Below are 27,115 nucleotides of genomic sequence, written 5' to 3'. Positions count from 1 at the left end.
GACCCCAGCCCTTCAGAAGTTGACGCTTCCCTTTCTCCGTTTCTGTGTTTCCTTGAACATCTGGTATTGAGTTCGAGCTTGGCGGTGCGGGTTCCTTCCTTGCTTTCTCTTGCCTCGTAGAGGCTTGTTCTTGCCGTTGCTGCTTTAGCGGGCAATCCGTTTTCATATGTCCTTTCTCGCCACAGTAGAAGCATCTTCCTTCCTCTCTGAAAGTTTGAAGTTGAGTAGGAGAAAGATACTTAGTTCGCTTGCCAGTGCCCTCTGGCTTTTTAGAATGATCATCGTCCCCAGATGGAGGACGTTTTCTTCCTTGGCCCCCTTGGTCATCGTAGACCCCTCTTTGTCTTGCACGGTAAGTGCTATGTTCCATCTTTTTGGGCGTCCCAGTTGAGTGAAAATCCTCAGCAATGATTGCTGACTCCATCATCCTTTGAAGAGTATCATGGGGATACACCTTCATACTCTTTCGAAGCTGCGGTTGGAGACCCGCTTCGAACTTTCTTTTCTTTTCCTCGTCGGCAATCTTCATGAAGGGAGTGACCTTCAGAAGAACCGACCAATACTTGTCCACATAGGTCGTTACTTTTTCATGTTCCTTCTGGGCAAGCCAGTCCCATTCCTTCCGTATGTCCTGCTCGAAGTCAGGTGGAAGAAATTGTTCATAAAATTCAGATTTGAAGCTCTCCCAAGTTGTGGCCTGAGAACCTTCCAGAATCTTGGCTAGCCACCAATTACTTGCCGTTTCCTTGAGGTGCATCCCCACATGGCGTAATTTGGATCTTTCTGTGAAGTGCCCATTGGTAAAGGCGACTTCAAACTGTCTGATGAAGGACAGTGCTTTGGAGATGTCTCTCCATCCATTGTAGGTTTCGAACTTGATGTCCTTGTCGTCCGATTTGAAGACTCTCATGCGATGTTGAGACTTGCGACCATGCTTCTTGAATCCAGGCTTATCTTTAGGTTGAGGAAGAGTAGTAGTAGTAGCGGCTTCCTCCTTCTGACGAGATGATCGAGAAGTAGAATTATAATCAGGAGAGTAAGATGGAGATGAGATAGAGATGTCCTTGCTCTCGTCTAGCAAAGAGAGCGCTTTTTCCTGGCCTTTCCTTGGAGTAGGCCGTTCATTACGATCCGAAGATCCTTTGTGCACCTCGGCACGTTCTTCTTCTCTTGCCTCCTGTGGTCTCAAGCCAACAGTGTTGTCTGGATGCTTGACTGCATCAGTTCCATTCGTTTTCTTCATTCCGCCCAAAAGCTTTTGGACGTCCGGCAACAGTAAAATTTGTTGCAACTCCGCAAGCTGAGCTTGCACTTGTTGAAGTTCCTCTTCAACGCTTCTCCCTTGGCTCGACATGGTTCTTCCTGTTCTTCCCGGAATCGTCATTCTTTGCAGAGAAAGAGAGGAGTCCGAGCTCTGATACCACTGTCACAAAACAGGAGCGTACACGAGCACTAGAAAATCTGAAAATTAAAATACTTTGCAAATGTGAGAGAAGGGATAAGATCGACACAGTATTGGGGACCAGAAGATGGGCTGGTCCCCCCCCCCGTTAAGAGTATTCTTTTATTCAGGGAGAACTCGTATACAAGCACGAGAACCCGAGGAAACCCCTCCGTTCTGTAATCTTAGACCCGAAGGTCGTTCCTTCCCGTAAGGGACTTAGGCACGAGGCTGTACTTTCCCGTAAAGGGACTTAGGCACGAAGCCGTACTTTCCCGTAAAGGGACTTAGGCGTGAAGCCGTACTTCCCGTGAAGGGCCTTCCCGTAAGACGGGAGATTCCTGCAAAACAAACCACACAAATACGTGACAACAATTCGTATGGCGAATCCACAATAGATACCTGTCGCTCTTGCGCGGGAAAAGCGACTTCCGTGCTTCGTAGTCTCGCGAACTCTTGCGGCAGAGTCTTCTCTTGCTGACGTTGGCACCCCCTTTGAGTGAGGGCATGTGGTGCTTTTATAGCTCCCTGGCCACGGCACGAATAACTGCTCGCGTAGAGATCGTGGCTGTTTTTTTTTTCTTAATTTTTTTTTTCCACTGTTCTACCCGAAATAGGGAGAGAGAATTCGTTGGCTGGTTTTGTTGCTTTATCTTCTAAGTGGCTGCCCACTTATTAAGTGGGCGGCCGGCATATTTTAAAATTGGTATGAACCTGTCCAAAAACTCAATAAAACCTTATAAGTTAAAACCAATGCATTTCACAACACTTCCCAGGCGTCCTTGGATGCAACCACATGCACGAATGCAATGCAAACATAGATTCCTCGTTGGAAAGCGTCTGCCTTCCCGCGATTGTTCCTGCTTTTCGTAAAAAGCTTCATTGAACCCATCTTTATTCTTGTGCTTGCGTTCTTACGCGTATTTTCTTACTCAGTTCGGATTTCCTCCTTAGCCTACGGGATGCCCCCTTACTGATGCACCCGTCACCCATCATGTGACGCATCAGGGGCACTCGTAACCCGGCCCTTTCCACCGAACTTACGGAAACTCCTTCGCGATGTTTACCGTCACCCATCAAATGACACATCAGAGTTTGTCCGTTCTTGATGGCAGTTCCTGTAGCTACAATCTTTTAACAGTTCTTAGTGCGTATAATAAAATATCCTAAAAGAAGAGATTAATCATTAAAAATAAGAAAATAGTCCAATTAGCAACAGTAAGTCCATGGTCGGGACTCAAAGATTCTTTTAGGAAAAAAGAACTGAGAGGTTCCTTGGGTTCTTGATGGTTCTTTGTTCTCCTTGTGTTCTTGGTGGTTCTTGATGGTTCTTCTCTTGAGTTCACAAAAGCAAAGGACACACACAGCTCTGATGCCAATGTCAGGTGCAACGCACACAAAGCTCTGATACCAATGTCACGGCGGAAGTGTTTAGCTTGGATGTAGTACTCCGCACAAACACAAGGGGCACTTTACTTGAAAGAACTAGACGGAACTGAAAGAAAGAGAGAGACACAAGAGAGAGAAAAGAGACGACATAGGGATGTCGGGTCCCAACCGTCATGGGCCCCCTTGCTCTTTTACCAGAGCAAGTACTTTCTCTTGCACAAATGCTCATACAATGAGTGGATGCTGAGATGCTGATGCTAATGGGTATTGATGATGTGGTACTTGACGACGACGACAACGACGACGACAACGACGACGACGTCAAGGCTGAAAACTGAAAACGCTAGATGTTCCGTTGTGGATTGCTACTGCGGCGGTTCTACGGGGCTGATTTGCCAACCGCAGAGGCGTGCAATGGCTGAAATGCAAAAACGCTGGTTGACCTGGGCTGAATCTGCAAAACGCTGGTTGTTTTGGGTTGAAACCAAAAAACGATAGGCTAATCTGGGTGCTGATGGGAAATCCGGCGAGGATCTGCAACCGGATGGTGCGGGTACTCGCGAGGCTTAGGACTGATTTGAAAACGCAGGTTTTATGGTTTGAAAACGCTGGCCTTCTACTATTGAAAACGCTGATCTTGTCGTGATAAAACGCTGGGGCTCCTGAGGTGCTACCTGACTGCTGGGTGCCTGCCTCCTTGTGTCCCTGCTTCTTCTGCTTCTACTGAGTGCCCAATGCGTTTCTTTTATAGTTCCTTTAGCCATTTGCCCTACCTACATTCCAACAAGGGTAAATGAAAATTCACTTATTAATAAATGACCTGTTCACGCGGTAAAATGCCTGCATGATGAAATGTTGTCCTGTGCAAGAGAGGGTAATGCAACTGTGACCGGCCTGGACATGCTAGTCTTGCTAGAGGCTCACAAAGGGCCCAGGTTCAGTCCTAAGCTATTGGATCATGCTAGACTGTGGCAGAACATGCCCACGTAGCACAAGTGAAGTGCGCATGTGACATGCACAATTAAGTCTGTTAAGCATATAGGCATATGAAAAGTCACTTAAGTCATTTATTAGTAAGTGACTTTGACATGACATTTATTAAAAGTAGGTAGGGCAAATGGCTAAAAGACCTATAAAAGAAGTCCTTTGGGCGCTAGAGAAGACAGAAGACGAAGTAGTATCGACAACACGCTCTTTTCAGCATTATTCAGCAGCCATCAGTGTTTTCACCCAACGTTGGTGTTTTCCCTCAGCCTCTCCCACCAGCATTTTTCAGACCTAAGCACCTTGAATATAGCGATCAGCCCTTGCGGATCAGCAACGTTTTCAGATCAGCCAGTAGGACCAATGTTTTCAGTTTTTCAGCCATCACTATCTTCAGCGATAGCAGATCAGCCCACAGCCTTGTCGTTGTCATCATCGTCGTCCTCGTCGCAATATTCTTAGCGTCTTCAGTTTTCAGCCCATAGCCTCTTCAACGATTTCAATTATCAGCCCATCTCCATCCCGGCAATAGCAAATCAGCCCACAGCCTCGTCGTTATCGTCGTCGTAGCACCTTCAGTACCGAGCAGTACCCGCAGTATCAAGCATTGCAGTACCCTAGTACCTCATCAATACCCAGCATGAGTAGCATCAAGTATCCATTAGCATCTGAGCATCTCAGCACTAGCATCTCAACATTTAGTTATTGTATCAGCATTTGTGCAAGTAATAAAGCAAGTACTTGCTCTGGCAACAAAGCAAGGGGGCCCTTGAGGGTGGTTGGGACCCGACATGCCTTCTGGTCTCTCTCTCTCTCTCTCTCTCTCTCTCTCTCTCTCTCTCTCTCTGTGTGTGCGTCTCTCTTCCATTCGGTTCAGTTCTTTTCTTTCAAGTGAAGTAAGTAACCTTGTGTTTGTGCGGAGTACTAGATCCGAGCTAAATCCTTAAACCCTTCTGTTGCACCTGACATTATGGTGTGCCATTGGACAGATACGGACATCTTCCCATCAACTTGAGATTGAGACTGGTAGATTTAGAGGGATACCGGAGGAGCTTCACAGCATCGACAGAGACTACAACAGAGGATTCGAGCCATACTATCTCAAGATTCGACATCTAGAGTACATATGAGGATAGACTCATGGCCTTCATCACCAGCTCTTAAAGAACAGAAATTTCCATGCCTCAGAGCGGCTCCACGAGCCCACCTCAATTGCTCCTGTTCTTGCTAAGCCACCCTTAGAGTTGTTTCAATGCTGTGAACTGTAAAAGCTTCAATCATTGGCCTGTAATGCTGACTTCGCAGGACAGAGGAATTTTGCTGACTCGCTGGCCTTTGTTTTCCTAGTAGTACTGTAGTACTACTAAAGGGGGACTTCTGTGCGTTTGTTGGTTCGCTTTGCTGCCTTTCAGCCTGTCACCCATCCAATGTACGTGGGCCCTGTAATTAGCTTCTGTAGGCAAATGCCTGTGATATCCAAAGCAAGCCCACTTTGACTTCAGCTGCAAAGCAAGAGATGCTTTGAGTACAGCGGTGGTCCCATCCATGTACACTCTTCAAGTTCATATTTGGGCCCAGTGGTGCGTCTGTTGATTCAACTTCAACTTGATGCATCGTTCTGCCCCAACACTTTCTTGGTTGAAGTGCTGCCTCCTTTGACCACCCCATAGTCCGCGGCATAGATACCCTTGCAAACGATCCCCAAAAGCGCCTGCAATCAGATTCTTGCAAAGGACCTTCTCAAGACAGAAAGTTACCTGGGGCCTTCACATGGCTGTTGTGGGATAAGCATGGTGTGTTACAGAGTGCCTTGGCGGTACATTGGCAACGGATGAGCCTTTCTGCCTCAGCCCACTCTTACCACTCGTGATTAGTAGGCAAGAGGGCGTGCTTTTTTCAAAGCTTGTTGAAGGTAACAATAATGTAAGTGAGAAAATTGCCATGTTCAAAATCACATTGAACGGCCTGGAATTTGGCATGTACATTCCTTTTGAAAGGACGAGATTTGTCCACATGGCGCTCTTTCTTTTGAGCATTAGCAAAAACCTTGTTGGGCTAACGCAAAGTAAAATAGTCTATCAAGGAGGTGAATAAATTTATCCAAGGACAAGACTATTGCGCCATAATCCTCAATAAAATGACTATCAAAAACCATAGTTGTTACACAATTCGTTACAGGCAAAACTTGCTTTCCTCAACCCTACCTTTCTATCATCAGGACACAGTCAATGTAAGCCTGCCAGACTTTTGCACTGCACAGAATATATAAGAGGGATGGAGCAAACGAGTTACATCAATCAGATTCTCTGTTATCAGGGGGAATCACATTATAGCAAAATGAAGCATTCTGTGTGTATTTGAGCTTTATATGGGTCATACCTGACGGACATCTTATCCTAGCAGGAAGAAGCGGAAGTGGGATCAGCCAGCAGAGTCGGTCATTGCTATTTCAGCATCGCCAGCAGGATTGATGCCCTTGAACAGTACTGCTGCATTGTCTGGGCTATCCCTTCCAGGAATATTTCCTTCATTAGTTGGGGTTTATCCTTCAATGCCTACATCAACAGCATCTGCACAAATATCGTTGGCGTTTTCAAGTGTTCAACAAAGTGCCGCAGCCATCATCCAAAAGATCAATCAGGCATGACTCTAAAAATTCACCGAAGTCCTCTGCAAGAAGTTGTTTTCATGAAGTGAACTGGGAGTTTCATACCTACTTTGTTCTTCATATATGTTCTTTCAGGATCTGGCAGCAAAAGGAGTGGTACCACCAAACAAGATACAGGATGAAGTTATTGCAAGGGAAATAGTAATAAATGATGCTGAACCTGGAGTGCGCTACAAACTCACGAAACGCCAAACACAAGAAGAGGTTGGTGATTTTTTGAAAATTTTTCATGATTTCTTTAACCTTTTGTAGTGTTGATTCTCACGGTTTACTTTTCTGACAGATTCAGGCCAAAACTGGTGCAGTTGTGATTACAAGGTTAGCTTAGTTACTGTATAGAAACTTAATGGCAAGAGGGTCTTTAAATGGCTCTCTTAGTCACATAAAGTCCATTTTCAGTAAGTTTCATTGCCATTACACTGCTGTCGTCCTCAGCTGTTCATCACTTCTGTTATTTTTCCCAGAGGAAAATACAAGCCCCCTAATGGACCGGCTGATCACGAGAAAGCTTTGTATTTACATATATCGGCAGGGGCACATGTAAATTTACTTCCAATGATACTTTGTGTTTACTGACTTGTGAGACATCATTCATTAGCTTTTATTTTTACCAGCTCAAAGACACAACTGAACGTGTGAGGGCTGTTGATCAAGCAGCTGCTCTCGTGGATGAGATGTTGAAACAGGGTCGTCAAATATTAGGCCCATCCTCAAATGGGCAGCTTGGGGTAATTTTGTAATTTGAAGTATTGGCTTCTGACTTGTTACTGTCGTTTTGTGTGCCGTTTTAAAACATGATGGAAGCATGGTTACCTTTTCTCTTTGTCCTTTTGCAACAGACAAATTCACCTCTTAGTGCTGTAGTTTTTGTTGATTTTGAAGCTGACTCGTCTGTAGATCTTATCAGTCGGATCCGTGGGCCAAATGTAAGCTCACTTGTTTAATGAAAAGTTTTTATTGCATTGTGAAACTAGTAGCATCTTTTAATAGTTGGAGTGTTTCTTTGACACGTAAATCAATCACCTGATACTTTTAAGGTATCTTTTTGTTTTTATATTTTTATGATGACTTCCCTGACGTCTTTGTATGTTTTGGGAGATACTGTTTTGTGTGTGTTGTTGGCCTGGGGTTGGTGGCCGGGTTCTGAAAACCTGCAGGATCAATATATAAACCACATCATGCATGAAACAGGAGCTACCGTGCTTTTGAAGGGAGGTGCTTGTGAAAGTTCTTGCAGTGATGGTATGAAGTCTGTTGTTATGCTAGCCATGATATACTTGCTGGTACTAGTGGTTGACAGTATGTCTCACCGATCCCTTATTCAATGCAGAAATCCCTCAGCCCTTGCACCTCCTCATCTCAGCAGAGCATGCCAAGAGCTTGGAAGATGCCAGGAGTCTTACCGAACACCTTTTAGAGACAATACGTGCTGAGGTTGCTGGAACCAGGTATCAAGAATTAGGGGTTCTCATTTTTCTCTCACAAGGAGCTAGCTGTATTGAACATTTTTTGGTCATCTTGCATTATAAGATTCTTCCTGTTTTCTGAGCTTTTGGATGATAAACATTTTTGTTTTGCTGATCTGGTAGTTGAAGCTGGTCTAAAGTAGTTTGCCCGTTTTTTTCCAGGCCTCCTTACTTTCCCCCTCCTGTTTCTTACAATTTGCAGCAATCGCCTCAAATCGCAAGTAATCTGGAGCTGGGAAATACATCTTTACCACTGTCACCGGCCATCTCAGCAGCTGTCGTGTCTGTTAGCTCTAACCCAATAAGCCTTCCTTCATTGGATGTTAATGCTGGGTGGGTTTAAGAAATTGTTTTTGGAAGGTGAATTTTGAAGGTTGTTTGAGCATTTTGACGTGAAGTTAACTGTTCTCTGTTCAGGTTGGGGTCTCTTAAGAATTACAGTGCCGTGCCACCCCCAAAGCAGCTTTTTGCAGCTGATGGAGGACCAGGCAAAGTAGAGACTGGGCACTTGTTTGACACAAGTTCAGTGTCCACGAGTTCCAGGAGTCCTCTTGCCACCTTTGCAGGCTCTTTTCCTACAACATACGCATCTGGGGCCCTTCACCAATCCTTCTCACAGCAAACATATGGTATCTACCCCCAAGCTTCCCGAGGCAGTGAGCCCCATCCCAGTTACAGTGCATACAGTGGGCTGTATCCTCAAGCCTCTCCCTTGCAGCAGGTTGCTCGTGCTCTGCAAAGACCAGCTATAAGCCAGAGTACTGCTCAATTGTCGTCTTGTTTGCCTTCAGAGTCAATCAAGAGCCCCATTAACACACCAGCCCAGAGGCAGGTAGAGAGACAAGAAAGGCAAAAACGGAAGTTTCAGGAGGGACCAGCGTTGAAACGAGACCCTCTTGCTGATCAGGTATATGTTTGGCAGAAAATTTGGACTTCTGATAGGATGTTGCGAAGAACTTTATTTGGCTGTTTTGCAATGATCAGCATTGTTAACATTATTGCATCTTTTTCAGGTAATTACTTCAAGCTAACCCTCTACACATCCAGTCTGGAAGTACTCACATTTTTTCACAGGGATGCACTCACCAGAATAGGTGGAAGGATTAGGAGAATTGCAGCATGGCACATATGCCATGCCCTCTAAATCTTTTTTAATGTTTCTTTCCATACGTATGGTGAGCACCTGATTGAGGAGTGGTTCAGATCTCTAAAAATCGACTCTAAAAGAGAGATCTGCTTGTCTGCTTTCTGTTGCTACTGTTTTTGAATCGAGGAATCAAAATCATGTCTGTTTTTCCAGGTCTTACTACCGAAACATAGTAAACCGGTTGGTTCTGTTGAAACTGCAACTGCAAAAAGTAAACTTATGCCACCACCAAGAACAGCTTCAACACCATCGCCTGGCAGCATGCCACCTCCACCTTCTGTTAGCATGCCACCCCCGAGCTTGCCACCTGCTCTCCCAAGATCGAAGCCTAATACAGGACTTCCACTAAGTGGTGCAAAGTCTGTTCCAAATCAGCCAGCTGCAAGCGAGTCTTCTTTTACTTCATCGAGAAACATCTTAGCCCCACCTGCCAGCACCAAGTTGCCCCAACCTGAGACTCCAGGTAAGTTTCTTGTGTCTTTTATTAACCATGAGTCGTATATATCTACATGGAGCTTATTCCCTATCATCATGCCGTGTATTTTTGTTGAAGGCATCAAGCTTGTTGAGTATGGTGAAGACGAAGATGAGGACGATGATGACAATGGAAGGATTGAGCCTACTGTATCTGATGAGCTAGTTGCAACGCCCTATGCTAATGGCAAACCCTTCTGGGCTGTGTGACATGGTGCCTGGGTAGTTTATTGATAAGTCCTACAGGCTGACCAATTTGTCTTGCTCGTGGGATGCCATTTTTTGTGACTGGCATGGGCAGTGCATTCCCATGCAGTGCTTTCAAAAAAAGCAGATGGTGTTTTTCGTGGTCAGTGAAGATCGTTGATTACTTCCAACTCTTGGATGCTCTCTTATAGAGATCAAGATGATAAGTGTCATAGCTTAGATCTTCAACCTGATCTACAGTTCCATGTACATTGTTTGCTTTGTCAATCTTTTGTACATGGAGTATTGTGTAATCTTTCTTATGCAGTTCTTGTAATGTTAATTGAATTTTGGACCTGATGCTCAAAAACCTTGATCAATTTGAAAGTAGAGTTTCTAGTATGCCCATTAAGTTTAAAAAAAGGGGTTAAGGACGACAGCCGCAGCCTGTGCCGAATGTTAATACTTGCAAAGGCAATTTAGAGGCCAGGTTTTGACCGGTGCTAGTGAGTTTAAGAGGAGAGAAGATTCTGTAGTGTCTACTTCACGGCAACTATTAGGACTTTGACAGTACAGAATCTTCACTGGCTCCATAAAACCAAGACGAACTCTAGCACCAATTGAAATCTCACAGCTACATGATGATAAGCAATGTGAAGCCTGGTTTTGGTTGATGCTAGTGAGCTCTTCTTGGTTTTAAGCAGTCAGTGAAGATACTATCATGTCTTAAAGTCCTATATTTGTGTAACATCACATCTGCGAATGTACCATTATGTGACATTACACAGTTCATGTCTTGGGGTTGTAAGTATGCATGTAGGTATTGATGGATGAGAGGATACTTGTACGTGTCCTTTTATGCTTCTGTGTTCCAAGGAGCCACCTTGGTCTTTCTACATGCTTGCTTAAAGTTGTACATGTCTTCTTATGGATGTAAATATGCTTGTAGTTTCTGGTTAAATCAGTATATGTGGACATGCCCTTTTTTGCTTCCATGGATGCTTTTCATTGTTCTGGGAAACTGCCCTGGTCTCAAGGACCTTGCCAATGCATACCCTTGTGTTGGCAACTGCAGCTGCGCATGCATGCAACATCCTCTTGACTTGATTTGATCACAGACAGCACCAAGTACCTTTGGAAGTGCTGCTTATTGAGGCTCTCCCTGTTGACTTCGCTCTGGTGTGCATGGATTGCCCTGCTCCATCTTTGGGCCTTTTGAACTCGCACACAAGCGTTCAGTGCCAATGCCACACGTGGCATTACCTTGTGCCCCACTCTGTGGAATGGTACCGCCAATGTCTTGGCCAAGGAGCTCTCAATGTTCTTCATTAGTAGCAGCCTTCCATTAAATCTCGGAATACCACCTTTCATTTATGCCTCTGAATGGTACTCTCATATTTTTCCATTGGTTAAAATTGGGCAATAATGTCGAGTTTTTTGACCAATACTAAGAGGTGATTCCGATATCTGCACAACCAGCACACATCATACTAAATTTGGGTAGAAGAAATAGTGAACTGGATTGCAATCTATCCGTTCTCATTTGTGAATCCTTTGCAATGCTCGGCAATGTAGTGTCATGCTTATGATAATGACGGGTTTCAAAATTTTTGGTTGGTCTGCTTGACACTTTATTTTGTTTGATGGGCGGCTGTTTCAAATCACCCTGAAAGAATGCGTCTACTAGTAAGGGATTGACCATCATCATCAATAAAACCACACGAGTTGCTAAATGTAGACAAGGTATGTATGGGACTTCAAATAAATAAGACAGGAATTCAACATCTTGAAGTTTTATTATTTCATGTTGATTCGCAATAATTGAGATGATCGTTCCATGAGGTCATGATATTGTTTTATTATCTTTTTGATTTGTAATGATTGAGATGAGATTTCTTCATCTGCAATGAAGACATCCATTTTTGAGATAATGTTCTAGAATCAATACGTCTTCAAAAATGAAACCAGAGCATTACTTATTGGTTGAAACATTGTAACAAGATCATGCTCCCTTTTAAGTTTACAAGATCATTCATGTGGTGTTAGTGTTCAGATTGGAATGGCTTCTTATTCTTTCAAAAGTCTGTGCATTCTGAAGGAGTATGCTTCCCTATGGAAAAGGGCATATTTTCATTATGATTTGCTACCACAAAAATTATAAGTCCATTTTTGCAACTTAGTGGCATGCTTGGTGAAGGATATAAGGAGGTACACAAGAAGATTTAGAAATTTCTCATGTAGGAAAATGGAGTCTTTTCCAGTGTTTTTCATACAATGCATAACATCATGAGCTGCTGCTCGGGAGGCACCACATACCTAGCTAGGTACGATTGGGGGCAAGGGACCACCGGTCACCCACCGGGCCGGCGGTCCCCTGTCCCCAATCGTACCTAGCTAGCTCATGATGTTGAGGTAAGTCGCAATGTGGGAATTATTGTGAGAATTTGCCCAAAACTTCTTGTGGTAGCAAAGCTTGGTCAAAATATACTCCACTACGAGCTTTGGACAAGATGAAAAGAGAATTCTATTTTACATGCTACTTTTTTTATTTTCAATGTTAAAAAGTAAGTCTAAATTTTCTCATGTCCAAGCTTGTAAGGAAAATAATACTCTTAGACATGCTTTTATGCCCAAAAACATAATCCCAGCAACCTTTGACCATAAGCTAATTCTTAACCATAAAACATGAAAGCAAATATTCAGAACCATCCGGCTTGTTTGAGTTCCAAAGGTGTCTTCGAATCCACACATCACAAATATTTCAATCACATGAAAAACATCGAAGATTCTTTCCACAACTCCAAGACTAGTAAGAAAACATGTTTACGTTAAACCATGTGCTAACCATGAATAACAAAACATGTTAACCAAAAATATGACCCACCGAAGTTGAAGCTTGAAATCAGATGTACAAACATGTCCAAAAACTTCCAATCAGTACAACCATATAATCAAAGCCATAACCATAAATTACGTCAATATAGGAAACTTGGTTAAAGTTTAAACATTCCGAAGACACAATGACATTAAAATCAACGCTATAGCAAAATACATTTAGATTCTACTCTTGCACTGTTGCTTCCTTGGTACCTTACAGATTGCTTTTTCAACCAAGAAATCTACGCTACAAGGAATCGAGGAGACGTGAACATTGATCTAATGCTCGTACTGGTGCTTGCTCAGTACCTTAAAGAGTGCTTTGCACATGTCACCTCGAGAAGTTATGACTTGACAAGAACTCAAACTCTGATTGGGTGTACAAACGAAAGTACTTGAAGAACGCTGTAAATTATGGAATCTTGCATGTGGTTATATTCAGATCAGTATAATTAAAAACCTTTCGTAATGTCATGAAAGTCTTTTTATTTTGTGATTAAGGATAGAAGTTTGCAAACCTCTAAAGACCAATCTTTAACTGCATTTTAAATATAAAAGAGAAATAAATCACATATGCAAAAAGACTTAGTTTGCCAAGAGAACCTTTTGCAGATGGTCAAAAAGCTCGGCTGGAATAAGTATGAGTTTACTAAGTAATTTCTGTTAGATATGATACCTGAAATCTACATACATAGTCAGGAGGATTCAAAAAGCCTCAATATCAAGATCTCCAAGCAACCAAAACAGTTCCCGTGCATAGGCCACAAACAAGTTCTAGGACGCAGTAATCTGCATATCATGCCACGAGTGCTTGATGAAACACAGGTGAAAAACACTTGCAATGTGAACATTGACAGTGCCAATGTGCCATCCAAAAATTTCACGTGAACGATCTTGTTACCAATTTACCACTAGTATGTGGCTCCATCTACTTAGGCCCGGCTTGGCCCGCGTGCAACCACCTCGGCAAGGGTTCTGACTGAAGCTGCCAGGTCTGCCACTGTGACATGGTGAAGGAGAATAACATTCTCATTCTTGTGCGCTGCAGTATTCGTAGCATCAGCAGCCGTGTCATGTCCCACACCCTCTTCATTAACATTCTCTTGACTGATATTATCCTCATGCATCTGAGTTGAGCATCCTGACGCTTCTTGTGCAGGCTCCGCCTCACCCGCAGCTGCCGCTGTAGCAGTGCCGCATCCCATGTTGCTGGTTGACTTTCCGTTCACATGTTCAAAGGATATGCCAGCATTCTTACGGAATGGCACTCTATTTGTGCGCGGAGCTGCAGCATCATAAATAATTCAGCTTCATTGCACAGTTCTCTAGCATGTCAAATATATATAATACTACTCCTGAGTCCTAACCTTTTTTGATGGAAGCCCATCCTGCATTTGCATCTGCCCGAGAGCCTTGATATGCCTTATTCTGTGCCATGCCTGCCACTCTCTCATGCTTACCATAGTACTGCCCTCCCCAGCGGCCTCCTGCATCTAGTACCCAGCGTGGAGTTACAAGACACATCGGCAGGAATGGACTAGCATTGGATGAAAATGTGCGTGCGTCAGCTGAGAAAAACACGTTCCCTGTGTGTGTGGGCGCATGTGTCTGTGTGAGCGTGTAAACAGCCGCACCCATGTAGTTACGAATGAGAAAGTTACCTTGATGCGTAGCCCCAGAATGAGTGTAGCTGGAGGGAGAAGGTGAGGCAGAGCGGCTTCTAGTCGAGGCAGAAGAGGTACTGTTGGGCGAGGCTGCTGGTGCAATATGATGCATAATTCGGGTCCAGATTTGAACGCTGTCTCGCTCTGCGAGATGGAGCGTCTTGGCGGCACCGTCAGCAAGTCTGCGGAAGCGGAGATGGAGGTATCGGACCTTGGCCTGCATCTGCTTACAGGTAAATACGCCATTGAAGCGTTTCTGGCAGAGCTGCCAAAAGGAGCGGTCACCTGCGTCTGGTAAGCGTCTGTAGAGGCGTGCGAACTCGAGCACAATTCGTGACAGATCTATCGCTTGCTCGCGCGCCCATACACGCGAAGCATTGCTTCTCCCACGTGGGCTTGCAGCGGGTGCAGCAGCTCGTTGCGTCTGAGACTGGATAGGCTTCGTCTTCTCTGCGGTTGTGCCTGCTCCGCGCCTCAATATCGTCATCGTTGCTGCAGGTGTAGCGAACTAGGCCTACAGCTGCGCTATAATACAACCTCTCTCTCTCTCTCTCTCTCTCTCTCTCTCTCTCTGCGTCTGCGAGCCTGAACGGTACATGGGAAATGGGCGCGGCGGGTACGGTTCTGCATGAAGATGAAATGATGCACGCACTAATTCGCGCACTCTAAACATCAATTTCAAATGTGAGGATAGTCCGAGATAATACAAAAGGTGTGCACACGCAACATCAGTGTGACCTTAACATAGAGCCGAGAAAGAGAGAGAGAGAGAGAGAGAGAGGGATAAGAAGAAGAAAAAGATCATGAGTAGTTCTGAAAGGGCCGCTGCAGCTGGAGGGTAGTTGACGTGAAGTTTGTTCTATAGTTTTCTCGGTTCTCCATTTCACTTCCGGTGCCCCCCTCGTAAGACGAAGATTGCTATCAAATTGTAAGCCATAGAGATTTTGCAAGGTCCATGAATAACTCTATTTGTAGAGGGGTCTAATAATGAAATGGTGAGGTGTTCTCTTTCTATCTCATGTATGCAACCGTCTCCCACACCCCCTCTCTGTGTGTGCGTTGCAAACTAGCACTCAATTCAACTTGGACACCTAGCTTGGTTCAATCGTAGAGGTTGCCCCTTTTACTTCTCCTGCCTTGGCCCCCCAAATTTCCCACCTTGGGTAGAGGCTTTGTCATAAAATCTAATATCATTAATATCTAACCAACCCAAATGATTTTCTCATATTAAATTGATCACTTAATGTGGGAGAATAAACGGGAACAAGTGTTAAGATATAGACATGTGCTTATAGATCTATCTCAACACGGGGCCAATGGTAAAGGGGCCCAAATGAGAGATGGTCTATCAAAGAGCAAGGCTAACAAATGGAGCATAAGACCTTAGGGTTAGCTTCATTGAAGACCTCCAATAATGTGTATAAAAGGCCTTTGACCTTAGGTAAGCTAGGGGTGAGCTTGAGGCGCGGGAACCCGACCCAGCTCGAGGTGCTTTTCTTGCTTGTCATGCTTGATGACTAAGGTGCTTGAGGTGCTTAATTATTGAGATGCTTGAGGTGCTTGACATGCTTGAGATGCTAGGGTTGCACTTAAGGTGAGAACCCAGCCCAAGCTTAAAGTGCTTATGAGCCAAGCTTGTGGTGGGAACTGGGCCTATGCATGAGGGGCTTGAGGTGTCAAAAAGTCAAATATTCAATCCCTACAAGGAGGGGGCGAGCCCTACATGAGGGGGGATGAGAGAGAACACCCACACACTCACACAAGGCATGCATAGTACAAAGAAAGCAAAAGGGATACTTGTCAAGTTCCTCCTCATGTTGCCCTCATGGTGTGCCTGAAGCCTATTGGTTGGCCACCCAAGGGGTCCAATAATAATTTAGGAGATTTAATTAATTGATTTAGCATTTATCTAGCCCTCTCTCTCAACGGGGAAAGGGGGACACTGTCTCAAGGCTACCCTTGCTGCTTGTAATGCCTCCTGCTTGTGATTGGCTAGGCCTGGAGGGGTCCAATGAGCTTCAAGCATGAGCTACAAGGGGGGGTAGACCCAAGCAAGCTAGGGGGTTGCTTAGGGGGTATACTCACCCACACACACTCACAAACACTCTCATTGTGTGCTATGCAAAGTGCAAGAGCTCCCTCTCTTTCTCCAAGCAAGTAGAGGTTGAGAGCCTACACCAACACTCTTGGCTATGGAGTGCAAATCTAACCAAGAGCCATGCTTCAATGCTTAAGCTTGCCATCTCCTTCTTCTTCATTACTATGCTATTATGTATGCTGGCAACACCAAGAAGAGTTATGATAAGTGAGGAACTAATTCTTTCTCCTATGAAATGTTTCTTCTTCCTCTTCCCTACCCTCATTCCCTGCTAGCTCTCTCCACCTTTGAAGGTGTTTGAGGTCTTGGGACTGAGGCTTGGGATAGTTAAAGCTTTCTTTAAGTTTATGTTATGTTTGTGATGCATGAAGCTTTCCATCTTCATTGCATCACCTAGGTCACAAGGAACACAAAGATTGTATTGTAACAAGTCTCTCTTAATGGGAGAAATCATAATACAAATGCCTATTGGAGGGGGGACCGGCTCCACATAAATCCGGTCCTCAACTGTTGTCATGTTCTCTAAATTCTCTCTCTTGCAAAAGTATTGTTCCTGCCAAGTTAACTAATTGCTATGATTATATTGCTATCTTCAATTATGTTCACCCGCTATGCTCACAAAGTCATTTCTCAAAAGTAATCTCATTAATTTCAGATACTCTCAAATTAAATAGGCCAATTCCATTACATTGGTATCACAGCATTTGGTTTCTCTTTTCTTGCTTAAGAAGAGAGGTCCTTAAGTAGCCTATAAATGGTTGATGTTGTTAATTATATTAGGGTAAGTGGAACTGGGATCTATTATCGGTTTTGTTGAGCCCACTATGTGGGGGATGGTGCACACCTCGGGAGCTTTGGACTTAATAATGGAGTCTTTTTAGACTTTCCTACGACTTTACCATTATTGAGCCATAAGAAGTCCGAAAGGAGCTAGCCCTTGGCAACTCTGCTATGTTAGACCTACTCCTTTACTCTCTATAATTAACCACTTCGAGCCGTGGGTGTAGATACTTAAGAGCCGATTTTCAAAGGCTAAGAGGAGTGGCAACTAAGGTTTTGAATTGCCAAAGCATACACTAAGTATATACATAAATTTTGTTAACATGGCTGACAATAATCAAGAGAGTAGAATGAACATTGATAGCTTTGATTTTGCACATGAAGGTGCTAATGATGATGCTCCCATGTTTGTGAATTATCTTGTCACTAGGTTGCCGCAAGCTATGGGCAACCCTGCTTTGCAAGCCGAAGTTACTCAACAACTTCGTGCTTATGGAATTTCCCTTCCTCTCCAAGAAGAGAGAGAGCTTAGGAGGCCTCTTGAAGAGACCCCCAAAAGAAGACTCTCTCCCATTCAAGAGGAGGAATCCAAAGAGCAAGAAAGCAATGAAAGTTTAAGTTCCTCTGAAGATGTGGCTCCACGAAGACGGCGGTCTAGAAGATCGCCCACTCCTCCCAAGAGGAAAAGATCAACACGTAGTCCTTCTCCTCATCACTCTGAAAGGCAAGAGAGGAAACAAAGGAAGAAAAGGGCTAGGAAGAGGTCACCCTCTTCTCCTTCTTCTTCACCTTCGTCCTCTTCCGACGAAAGTTATGGCTATTCTCCTAGAGAATACAAGAGGGGAGGACATCGCAAATCATTTCCTGCATGGCGTCACAAAAGCTAAAGAAGTTGAAGGAGGGAGGAAAGAGTATCTCTTTTCTCACCTATGATGGCACCTTCGGTGCTACCGACAAAGTATTGGCATTCATCCAGCAATTTGATGCGGCCTTTGGAGATGAGGGCTTCACAGAGTCCTCTAAGCTATGCCATGTAGCTATGCAATTCCAAAAATCAGCTCGTCAATGGTGGGCTAGCCTTCGTGGAAATGGTGAATCCCCAAAGACATGGAAAACTCTACGAGTTTCTATCATGAAGAAATTCCTTGCAAGCGATGCAAAGGACAAAGTGCTTACCGAATGGCACAACTTGATGCTCCTCTCCCATGAGTCTATCCACAAATATGTAGACAAGTTTTGGGATTTACATCTCAAGGCTCCTGTCTTTCAAAAGATAGACTTTGCCGAGCAAAGGCAGCAATTTTATGCGGGATTACCTGAAGAGATGGCCGAATACATCAACTCTCAACTGCCTGGTACTATTAGCGAAGTAATCCATCACACCATGGTTGCTTCACGCATCAATTTCCATCAAGGGGCTAGACGTAATGTCAAGCCCATGGAAAACAAAGACAAAAATGATGCAAAGGGGAAAACCAATGTTCAAAATACTTCCCAAGTCAATTCCAAAAACAACAACAATCGGTCCAAGGAGAAGGGAGTTTACAAAGGTAAAAACAAACTCTCTCTTGAAGAGCTTGAAGCTTTTCGCAAGGACCATAAGTGTTTCAAGTGTGGGGAGCAAGGACATGGCTATCGTTCTTGCCCCAAGAAGAATACTCGCAATGAGACTCCTAGGGCTTCCACCATCGAAGCTCCAAAAGAGGATGCTCATTGCAAAGCATCATCACTTTCCTATGCTTGGGGAAAGGTAAGAGAGCATGATGCCTTCATCTTGTTTGACCCTGGTTCTACTCTTAACTTCATATCAATGGAGTTGGCCACCAAGTTGGGCATTCAAGCTTTTGAGATGGGAGATATAGTAGTGGCTGATGCAGCTTTCAAGGGACAACAAGCCTCCGTTACTCCCTTGATTGGGAAGTTGAGGCTTCATGTCCAAAGCTATGTCGACAAAGAAGACTTCTTCATCTCTCCTCTCCAACATGAGGATGTTATCCTAGGGGCACCATGGTTTGATCGCATGGCTGCCAACATGAAGTTCCCTGAAAGGAGAATCTACTTCACCTACAGGGGAAAGAACATGTATATAGATGCTAGTGAGCGTGGTTGCACTATTCCACTTGTAAATCCTCTTGCTTTTGATAAGTCAATGAAGAGCTCAGTTTCTGCGTACATGATTTTTGTCAAAGAGTCTCTAAAAGATACTAATGTTTCATCAAATGTAAATGGTAGGAATCAAGAAGAGTTAGACTTGTCTAATTTTCTAAAGGATTCCAAGATGTGTTCATCGATGATATCCCTATGGACTTACCTCCAAAACGAGGGGATGATGACCATCGCATTGAGCTCCTTCCTGGAAGCTCACCACCTAAGAAGCCTCCTTATCGAATCTCACAAGCTCAACAAGAGGAGATCATGAGGCAAGTACAAGAGCTGGTAGACAAAGGGATGGTGAGGCCTAGTTCCTCTCCCTTTTGTTCTCTTGTCCTTTTAGTGCAAAAGAAAGATGGTACATACCGTATGTGTGTGGACTATCGAGCACTAAACCATATCACTATCAAAAACAGATTTTCCGTACCTCGGGTAGAAGATCTGTTTGATAAGCTACAAGGCTCTACCTACTTCAGTAGGATTGACCTTAAGAGTGGCTATCATCAAATAAGGATAGTGGATGAAGATATCTTAAAGACCGCGTTTCACACAACATTTGGTCTTTATGAATATCTAGTCATGCCGTTTGGCTTGACTAATGCACCAGCTACGTTCAATCGTTTGATGGAGAAAATTTTTAGACCATACCACAAATTCACTGGAGTGTTCTTTGATGATATCATCATCTACTCCAAGTCTTTGGAGGAACATAAGCAACATCTCCAAGTGATTTTTCAAGCATTGAGGGAGAACAAGCTTTTTCTCAACCAAAAGAAAAGCGAATTCTTCCTTCAAGAGATTCAATACCTAGGTCATATTATCTCTAAAGATGGTATCCGAATGGATCCATCAAAGTTAGAGGTAATAAAAGCATGTCCTAACCCAAGAAATCTACATGAGCTAAGAAGCTTTGTTGGTATGTGCGCATACTATAGACGCTTCATAGCAAAATTCTCTCAAGTAGTAGGACCACTACACGACTTAACTAAGAAGAACGTTAAGTTTGTATGGACTGCTAAGGAGCAGAATGCTTTTGAAAAGCTCAAAGAGAAGCTTACTTCCCAACCAGTCCTCGTGCTTCCGGATCTCTCAAAGCCATTTGAGGTCCAATGTGATGCTTGTGGTGATTGCCTTGGATCAGTTTTGCTTCAAGAAGGGCATGCCATAGCATATGAGAGCCGAAGGCTCAATATTGATGAACGAGTCTTGGGCATTTATGAGAAAGAGCTTTTAGTTGTTCTACATGCCCTAGACACATGGAAGCACTACCTATTGGGGATGCACTTTCACGACGACCCAAAGTTAATGCAGTGTCTATAGCTACTCACAATGATCTATCCTCTATGATAGATGAGTATGCTACTGACCCTGACCTTAGAGACATAATGTCAACCCTTGCTTTGGGGAAGAAAGAGGAACCATTCACCTTGCAAGATGGTTATCTTCTCCACGGCAATAGGCTATGTGTTACCCATTCCCTTCGTGAGAAAGTTATGTATGAATCACATGCTCCTCCATATGCGGGACATAGAGGTATTCAACCTACTCTCCGAGGAGTAGAGACGTACTTCTATTGGCCTACCATGAAAGTGGACATACAAGAGTATGTTTCAAAATGTGTAGTATGCCAAAAGACCAAGTATGATAGAGGGAAGCAACCTGGATTACTCCAGCCATTGCCTATCCCAAATTCACCATGGGCGAGTATATCCATGGATTTCATCTTTGGATTACCCAAGTCTATCCATGGGAATACAGGAATATGGACAATAGTTGACAGGTTTAGCAAGCAAGCACATTTTATTCCTGTCAAAAAGACTATTAAGGCACATCAAATGGCAACTCTCTTCATATCTCAGATTTTCAGACACCATGGATTACCCACATTCATCGTGTCACATGACCAGTAATTTCTAGAAAGGTCTCTTTGAAAATCTAGGAACAAGATTGAATTTCTCTTCGGCCTATCACCCACAAACGGATGGCCAAAGTGAGATAGCCAATCTTACGATACTCGATCTACTCAAGACTTATGTTACCGAAGTAGATCAACGCTCACAATGGGAAAAGTACTTACCTCTTGTAGAGTATGCCTACAATAATACTGTACATACTTCTACGAGAAAAGCACCTTTTGAGATCATTGAGGGAAGACCTAAAAGTCCCTTGCTACTCAAAGTACATGGGAAGATCTTCGCCGCCGATGATTATAGCCGTGACCTACAAGAATCTTTTCAAAATATTAAGGAGGCTATATCCATCTCTCAACAAAGGCAAAAAGCTGCTTCTGATAAGCACACAAGAGCCTTAATGTTCAAAGAAAATGATTGGGTCTTACTCAAGTTTCCTAAGGCTCGATTAAGGCAAACGACAAGAAAAAATCCTACGGGCCATCAAAAGTATTATGCTAAACTAGCAGAAAGATACTATGGTCCTTTCCAAATCTTGAAGCCCATCAATGAGACGGCTTATCAACTCAAGTTGCCTAACCATTGGCTCATACACAATGCCTTTCATGTAAGCCTACTTAAGCCCTACAAAGGAGAGCCACCAACTGAACCAATTATTGAAGACCCTCCAGAAGTTGAAGACCAAGAAGAGGTGCTACAACCCGAAGCTGTTCTTCGGCATGAAGACAAGGTACTACGACATGGTAAGATTATCCGACGGTATCTTATTAAGTTCAAAAATTATCCTTTTGAAGATGCTAGATGGATGCAAGGAATACAGCTTAAGGATAGTATGAACCTTGTCAATGCTTACAATGCTACATTAGAGTAAGCAAATGTACAAATTTCTTTTAAATGACTCATGTTTTTGTCTTATAAGACTAGTCCTCTTTTTAATTGTGCACAAATTTAACTAGTATGCATGCTTAGAATCATGTTTGTGATGACGACGTCTCTCAAACACCAAGTAAAATTTGTCACTCTACTTTGGGAGAATGAAATGGACTAAAGAGCAGACATGCTTGCGGCAGCTATGTCTCCCAAGCATCAAATGGATTAGTCATCCATCTTGGAAAGATGTCGTAGGGTAAAAAGGGATCCTCTACCGCTAAGTAAAATTGATTAATGACTAAGGCTTTATCTCTTCTACCTCATAGTCGAGGACGACTATGATTTCAAGAGAGAGTTAATGTCATACAATCTAATATCTAATATCTAACCAACCCAAATGATTTTCTCATATTAAATTGATCACTTAATGTGGGAGAATAAACGGGAACAAGTGTTAAGATATAGACATGTGCTTATAGATCTATCTCAACACGGGGCCATTGGTAAAGGGGCCCAAATGAGAGATGGTCTATCAAAGAGCAAGGCTAACAAATGGAGCATAAGACCTTAGGGTTAGCTTCATTGAAGACCTCCAATAATGTGTATAAAAGGCCTTTGACCTTAGGTAAGCTAGGGCTGAGCTTGAGGCGCGGGAACCCGACCCAGCTCGAGGTGCTTTTCTTGCTTGTCATGCTTGATGACTAAGGTGCTTGAGGTGCTTGATGATTGAGGTGCTTGAGATACTTGAGGTGCTTAATTATTGAGGTGCTTGACATGCTTGAGATGCTAGGGTTGCACTTAAGGTGAGAACCCAGCCCAAGCTTAAAGTGCTTATGAGCCAAGCTTGTGGTGGGAACTGGGCCTATGCATGAGGGGCTTTAGGTGTCAAAAAGTCAAATATTCAATCCCTACAAGGAGGGGGCGAGCCCTACATGAGGGGGGATGAGAGAGAACACCCACACACTCACACAAGGCATGCATAGTACAAAGAAAGCAAAAGGGACACTTGTCAAGTTCCTCCTCATGTTGCCCTCATGGTGTGCCTGAAGCCTATTGGTTGGCCACCCAAGGGGTCCAATAATAATTTAGGAGATTTAATTAATTGATTTAGCATTTATCTAGCCCTCTCTCTCAAAGGGTAAAGGGGGACACTTGTCTCAAGGCTACCCTTGCTGCTTGTAATGCCTCCTGCTTGTGATTGGCTAGGCCTGGAGGGGTCCAATGAGCTTCAAGCATGAGCTACAAGGGGGGGTAGACCCAAGCAAGCTAGGGGGTTGCTTAGGGGGTATACTCACCCACATGCACTCACAAACACTCTCATTGTGTGCTATGCAAAGTGCAAGAGCTCCCTCTCTTTCTCCAAGCAAGTAGAGGTTGAGAGCCTACACCAACACTCTTGGATATGGAGTGCAAATCCAACCAAGAGCCATGCTTCAATGCTTAAGCTTGCCATCTCCTTCTTCTTCATTACTATGCTATTATGTATGCTAGCAACAAGAGTTATGATAAGTGAGGAACTAATTCTTTCTCCTACGAAATGTTTCTTCTTTCTCTTCCCTACCCTCATTCCCTGCTAGCTCTCTCCACCTTTGAAGGTGTTTGAGGTCTTGGGACTGAGGCTTGGGATAGTTAAAGCTTTCTTCAAGTTTATGTTATGTTTGTGATGCATGAAGCTTTCCATCTTCATTGCATCACCTAGGTCACAAGGAACACAAAGATTGTATTGTAACAAGTCTCTCTTAATGGGAGAAATCATAATACAAATGCCTATTGGAGGGGGGACCGGCTCCACATAAATCCGGTCCTCAACTGTTGTCATGTTTTCTAAATTCTCTCTCTTGCAAAAGTATTGTTCATGCCAAGTTAACTAATTGCTATGATTATGTTGCTATCTTCAATTATGTTCACCCGCTATGCTCACAAAGTCATTTCTCAAAAGTACTCTCATTAATTTCCGCTACTCTCAAATTAAATAGGCCAATTCCATTACAGGCTTTCCTCAGTAAGCTTCCATGACTCCATCTATACATGGCATAGCCTCTGACCTAACACCTTGGTAAGATGGGACCCTTTTCTTTTCAAGATCTCAAGCCTCTGACCGTGATAAAAAAGGGCAAGCGAAACCTCCTATTTCACCAGTAAGGACTAGGGTAGCTCTACTCCTAGGGTGGGACATGGTCCATAGACTAAGAGATAAGGCCAATCTATGTTAAGTGCTAAGTAAAGGGGTCTCCTAAAGATAGTGGCTGGGAGCATTGGTGCTCATCTTCCTTAGCTCACACGCACCACGGGAAGGGGTCCTTGGGGGGCGGGCGCGGGCGCCCCGAGGGGGGGGGGGGGGGGGGGGACACAGTCGAATTGCTAGGTTCACATTGCGACTAGTGCCGAAGAGGGTTGCCTCAACATGCTGGGAAATTAGTTTCATCACATCGGCCCAATTTGGGCTAGATAGGTAGGTACAAGCAAAGTTTCATCTCCACGATGTTGCCGTTCAATGCCATAGACATGTTGGCTTGAGGTTCACACAAAGGGCAGCCACACTTTTAGGGCAAGCTATTTTTGGCCCGAGAGGTTATTTATAAAGGGCTCCCTTCAAGATCCGATGCAAATAGCTACTAGTGCACTCGAGGAGGCAAAGAGCACCATGGCAACCAAGGAAAATGAAATTAAAAAGCTTGAGGATACTCTCTCACACATGAAGAGTACTGCCATGGGACGTAGGGTGAGGAAACGAAAGTTGTCCGAAATTCAGACTCTTGCACCACATGGTGGGGCAAGAAAACAAAGGGTGACAGCTATGATGTAAGATGTTTTGCCCCTCATGTTGTTTAAGTCTAGCACCGCTCATCATTGTTGTTTTGGGTAGTAGGAACTTCGTCCAAGAAACGTGCGGCGGCGAGAATGCGTCAGCTCGGGCATCTTTACTTCATTCTTGTTTCAACAAAGAGGACTTTATTGGGATGGTTGATGCTCCAGAGGAAAAACACTTGAAAGACGCAATCACTAAGAGAGTTCTTAGTGAATTTTCTAATATTGTCATTGACCTAGATGTTCAGGATATTTGTGATGCTGTTGGGATTAGTACGAAGGGCTATCAAGCAATACATCAAGTGTTAAAAGATGCATTAAGAAGTCGAGGAGTCACGAAAAACCTATTCCCACTTCCTCACAGAGTGACGATTGCCAAGAGGGTGTCAAATGAAGATGTTGTTCACCGATTAGGGGACTACTTGTATATTGAGGACACGATGCCTCTTCAGCCGCTCCATAGAAAATCGCAAGGAAGGAAGGGCCGCGGGAAGGGAAGCGGTACTATTTCTAATAGTGTGTTGCGGACCGAAGGCTTTGTTTCAACAATATCTTTGTGGACTTGATACGATTGCAGCAGTCCATGGCTGTTTTCTACAATTTGAGTGATGCAGGTTAGTTTAGGGTTGCCTACATGCTCTATGATGTGTCATAACATGCATTCTGAGGCTTTATATTGTTGGAAGTTCTTGAAGGCAAGCTTGTGTTTGTGCTGAAGTTGGATGAGTGTGTAATTGTAAAAGGGAGAAAGTTGGAGAGAATGAGCATCACGCTTATGAATGAAGCCCTAGCTTATGCCAAGCAATCTTGCAGTTCAAGTGAAGCGACAAAGCCCTCTTTTAGTGTGCAATCAGAGAAGGATATATGGTGTCTTGGTGCAATTGAAGTTCCGAAAGAGACACATGAAGTCCTTGCATGTATTTTTAGTAGAATCCCATGGGTCACAGAGGTCATTAAAGCTCAAATAAACAGTGAGAAGCTCATGGTTCTAGGGCGTGGGGAGTTTGATGTTGAATGGCATTTAGGTGGTGATCTAAAGACCATAAAGTGTATGCTTGGATGAAAATAAGGTGCAAATTCTTTACTTCCCTGCCCATTCTGTGTGGAAGGGCATAAGACAAGTCAAGCAACTCAAGTGGAAGGTCAGAACGAAGATAATGATGATCATGTAAATAGAGAGTGGCAAACTTCGGTTCTTTCATATGATATGCTAAAGGTGCCCAATAGGGATAGCAAAGATCCTGGGTGGAACCCCATAATTCCCTTCTCCCTCAACAATGTTCACTTTTGTACATTGCATGCGTTTATGCGAATATTTGATAGGATGCTAAAGCATCACATTGATTATGATTTCACAATGAAGCCCCTTCAATGGTCAAAAGACTCCTTGTAGGGGGTGGAGACGCTCCTTAATGAGATTGGATGTCACCGATCAAGGATGAACATTGTAGCAGAGACTTGTAGGGAGAAGACATATGAGGTGGCATAGAAGGTTTCCATGAATGGAGCCAAGGCACGTCGATTTTTCAAGAAGATGTCAAAGTCTCCAATGCAGGTACCCAAGGCAAGTGTCGATCTAGCAAGTGAGAAGCGGTGGGAGTTGTGGAAAGATTTGTGTTCATGCACGACAAACAAAGATCCCAATGTGGAGGTTGCTAACCAACGCAAGCTAGTATGGTCATCCTTTCAAAAGGTTGTGCAATTGATGAATCTTTCAAGCACCATCGTTGAGCAGCGAGAGGAGTTCAAGAAGGTGCTTTATGAGTTCACAAAGGCCGCTAAGGACGGATGGTCTGAAAGCAAGATTACACATCACATGGTTTGTTTTAACGGACTTAATAGATATGCAATGTTTGAAAATGCAACTTTTCTATTGGCTTATCTCCTTTTTGGTTGTTTTAGCACATTCTCTATGCGCATGGTGCATACTTCATGGACCGCTATGGTTCGCTTGATATATAGAGTACACAAGGCATGGAGAAGTTCCACTATCGAGCAAAAGAAGTCTACTTCAAGAATACTCGGCATGGTGGTGGTGGTTCACACTCCAACTACCTCCAAGAGATGTTTAACTAGTTTTTTAGGCACACCTTTGGGAGAACTCGCACTATTGAGAAAGCAAGAGAGTCGATGTTAGCAAAGCAGTTACGCAAGGCGTCCCGTACTACAGCATCCGAGAAGTGGAAACGCTCGCGAGCGTCC

General features: G+C 43.8%; 2 protein-coding genes across 5 annotated transcripts in view; one reads left to right on the top strand and one right to left on the bottom strand.

Moving 5' to 3' along the window:
- The window catches only part of RIK (RS2-interacting KH protein), a 35,594-nt gene extending 25,484 nt beyond the window's left edge, over positions 1 to 10,110 (top strand). Inside the window, exons 2-13 of one of the 3 annotated variants that reach the window (XR_015184656.1) lie at positions 6,218 to 6,455; positions 6,558 to 6,686; positions 6,766 to 6,800; positions 6,947 to 7,022; positions 7,097 to 7,210; positions 7,322 to 7,408; positions 7,640 to 7,724; positions 7,813 to 7,930; positions 8,111 to 8,281; positions 8,366 to 8,855; positions 9,023 to 9,123; positions 9,249 to 9,387. Coding sequence is in view for 2 of the 3 variants with exons in the window: in XM_086485607.1 (XP_086341733.1) it covers positions 6,218 to 6,455; positions 6,558 to 6,686; positions 6,766 to 6,800; positions 6,947 to 7,022; positions 7,097 to 7,210; positions 7,322 to 7,408; positions 7,640 to 7,724; positions 7,813 to 7,930; positions 8,111 to 8,281; positions 8,366 to 8,855; positions 9,249 to 9,558; positions 9,649 to 9,779 (1,984 nt within the window). In the remaining variant the exon portion in view is untranslated. Of the gene's footprint in view, positions 1 to 6,217; positions 6,456 to 6,557; positions 6,687 to 6,765; positions 6,801 to 6,946; positions 7,023 to 7,096; positions 7,211 to 7,321; positions 7,409 to 7,639; positions 7,725 to 7,812; positions 7,931 to 8,110; positions 8,282 to 8,365; positions 8,856 to 8,961; positions 9,124 to 9,248; positions 9,559 to 9,648 lie in introns of those variants that run through there. The other 2 variants (XM_086485607.1, XM_086485608.1) reach the window with 2 other exon arrangements.
- A 3,167-nt stretch (positions 10,111 to 13,277) lies between these two features.
- Positions 13,278 to 14,930, bottom strand: LOC147439885 (uncharacterized). Of its 2 annotated transcripts, none has more exons than XM_086485606.1 (3): positions 14,294 to 14,930; positions 14,000 to 14,119; positions 13,278 to 13,917 (listed from the first exon to the last, which is right to left on the bottom strand). In XM_086485606.1, exons 1-3 carry the CDS (start codon positions 14,781 to 14,783, stop codon positions 13,565 to 13,567), a joined length of 963 nt encoding a protein of 320 aa, XP_086341732.1. In that variant the 5' UTR covers positions 14,784 to 14,930; the 3' UTR covers positions 13,278 to 13,564. The 2 variants fall into 2 exon arrangements, with proteins under 2 accessions (XP_086341732.1, XP_086341731.1); XM_086485605.1 differs by having other exon boundaries at positions 14,000 to 14,125; positions 14,294 to 14,928.
- Positions 14,931 to 27,115: the final 12,185 nt, after the last annotated feature.

Source organism: Adiantum capillus-veneris, chromosome 16, assembly GCF_014529385.1.
Source record: "Adiantum capillus-veneris isolate H3 chromosome 16, ASM1452938v2, whole genome shotgun sequence".
Lineage (NCBI taxonomy): Eukaryota > Viridiplantae > Streptophyta > Polypodiopsida > Polypodiales > Pteridaceae > Adiantum > Adiantum capillus-veneris.
This window is presented reverse-complemented; position numbering and strand designations above follow the sequence as displayed.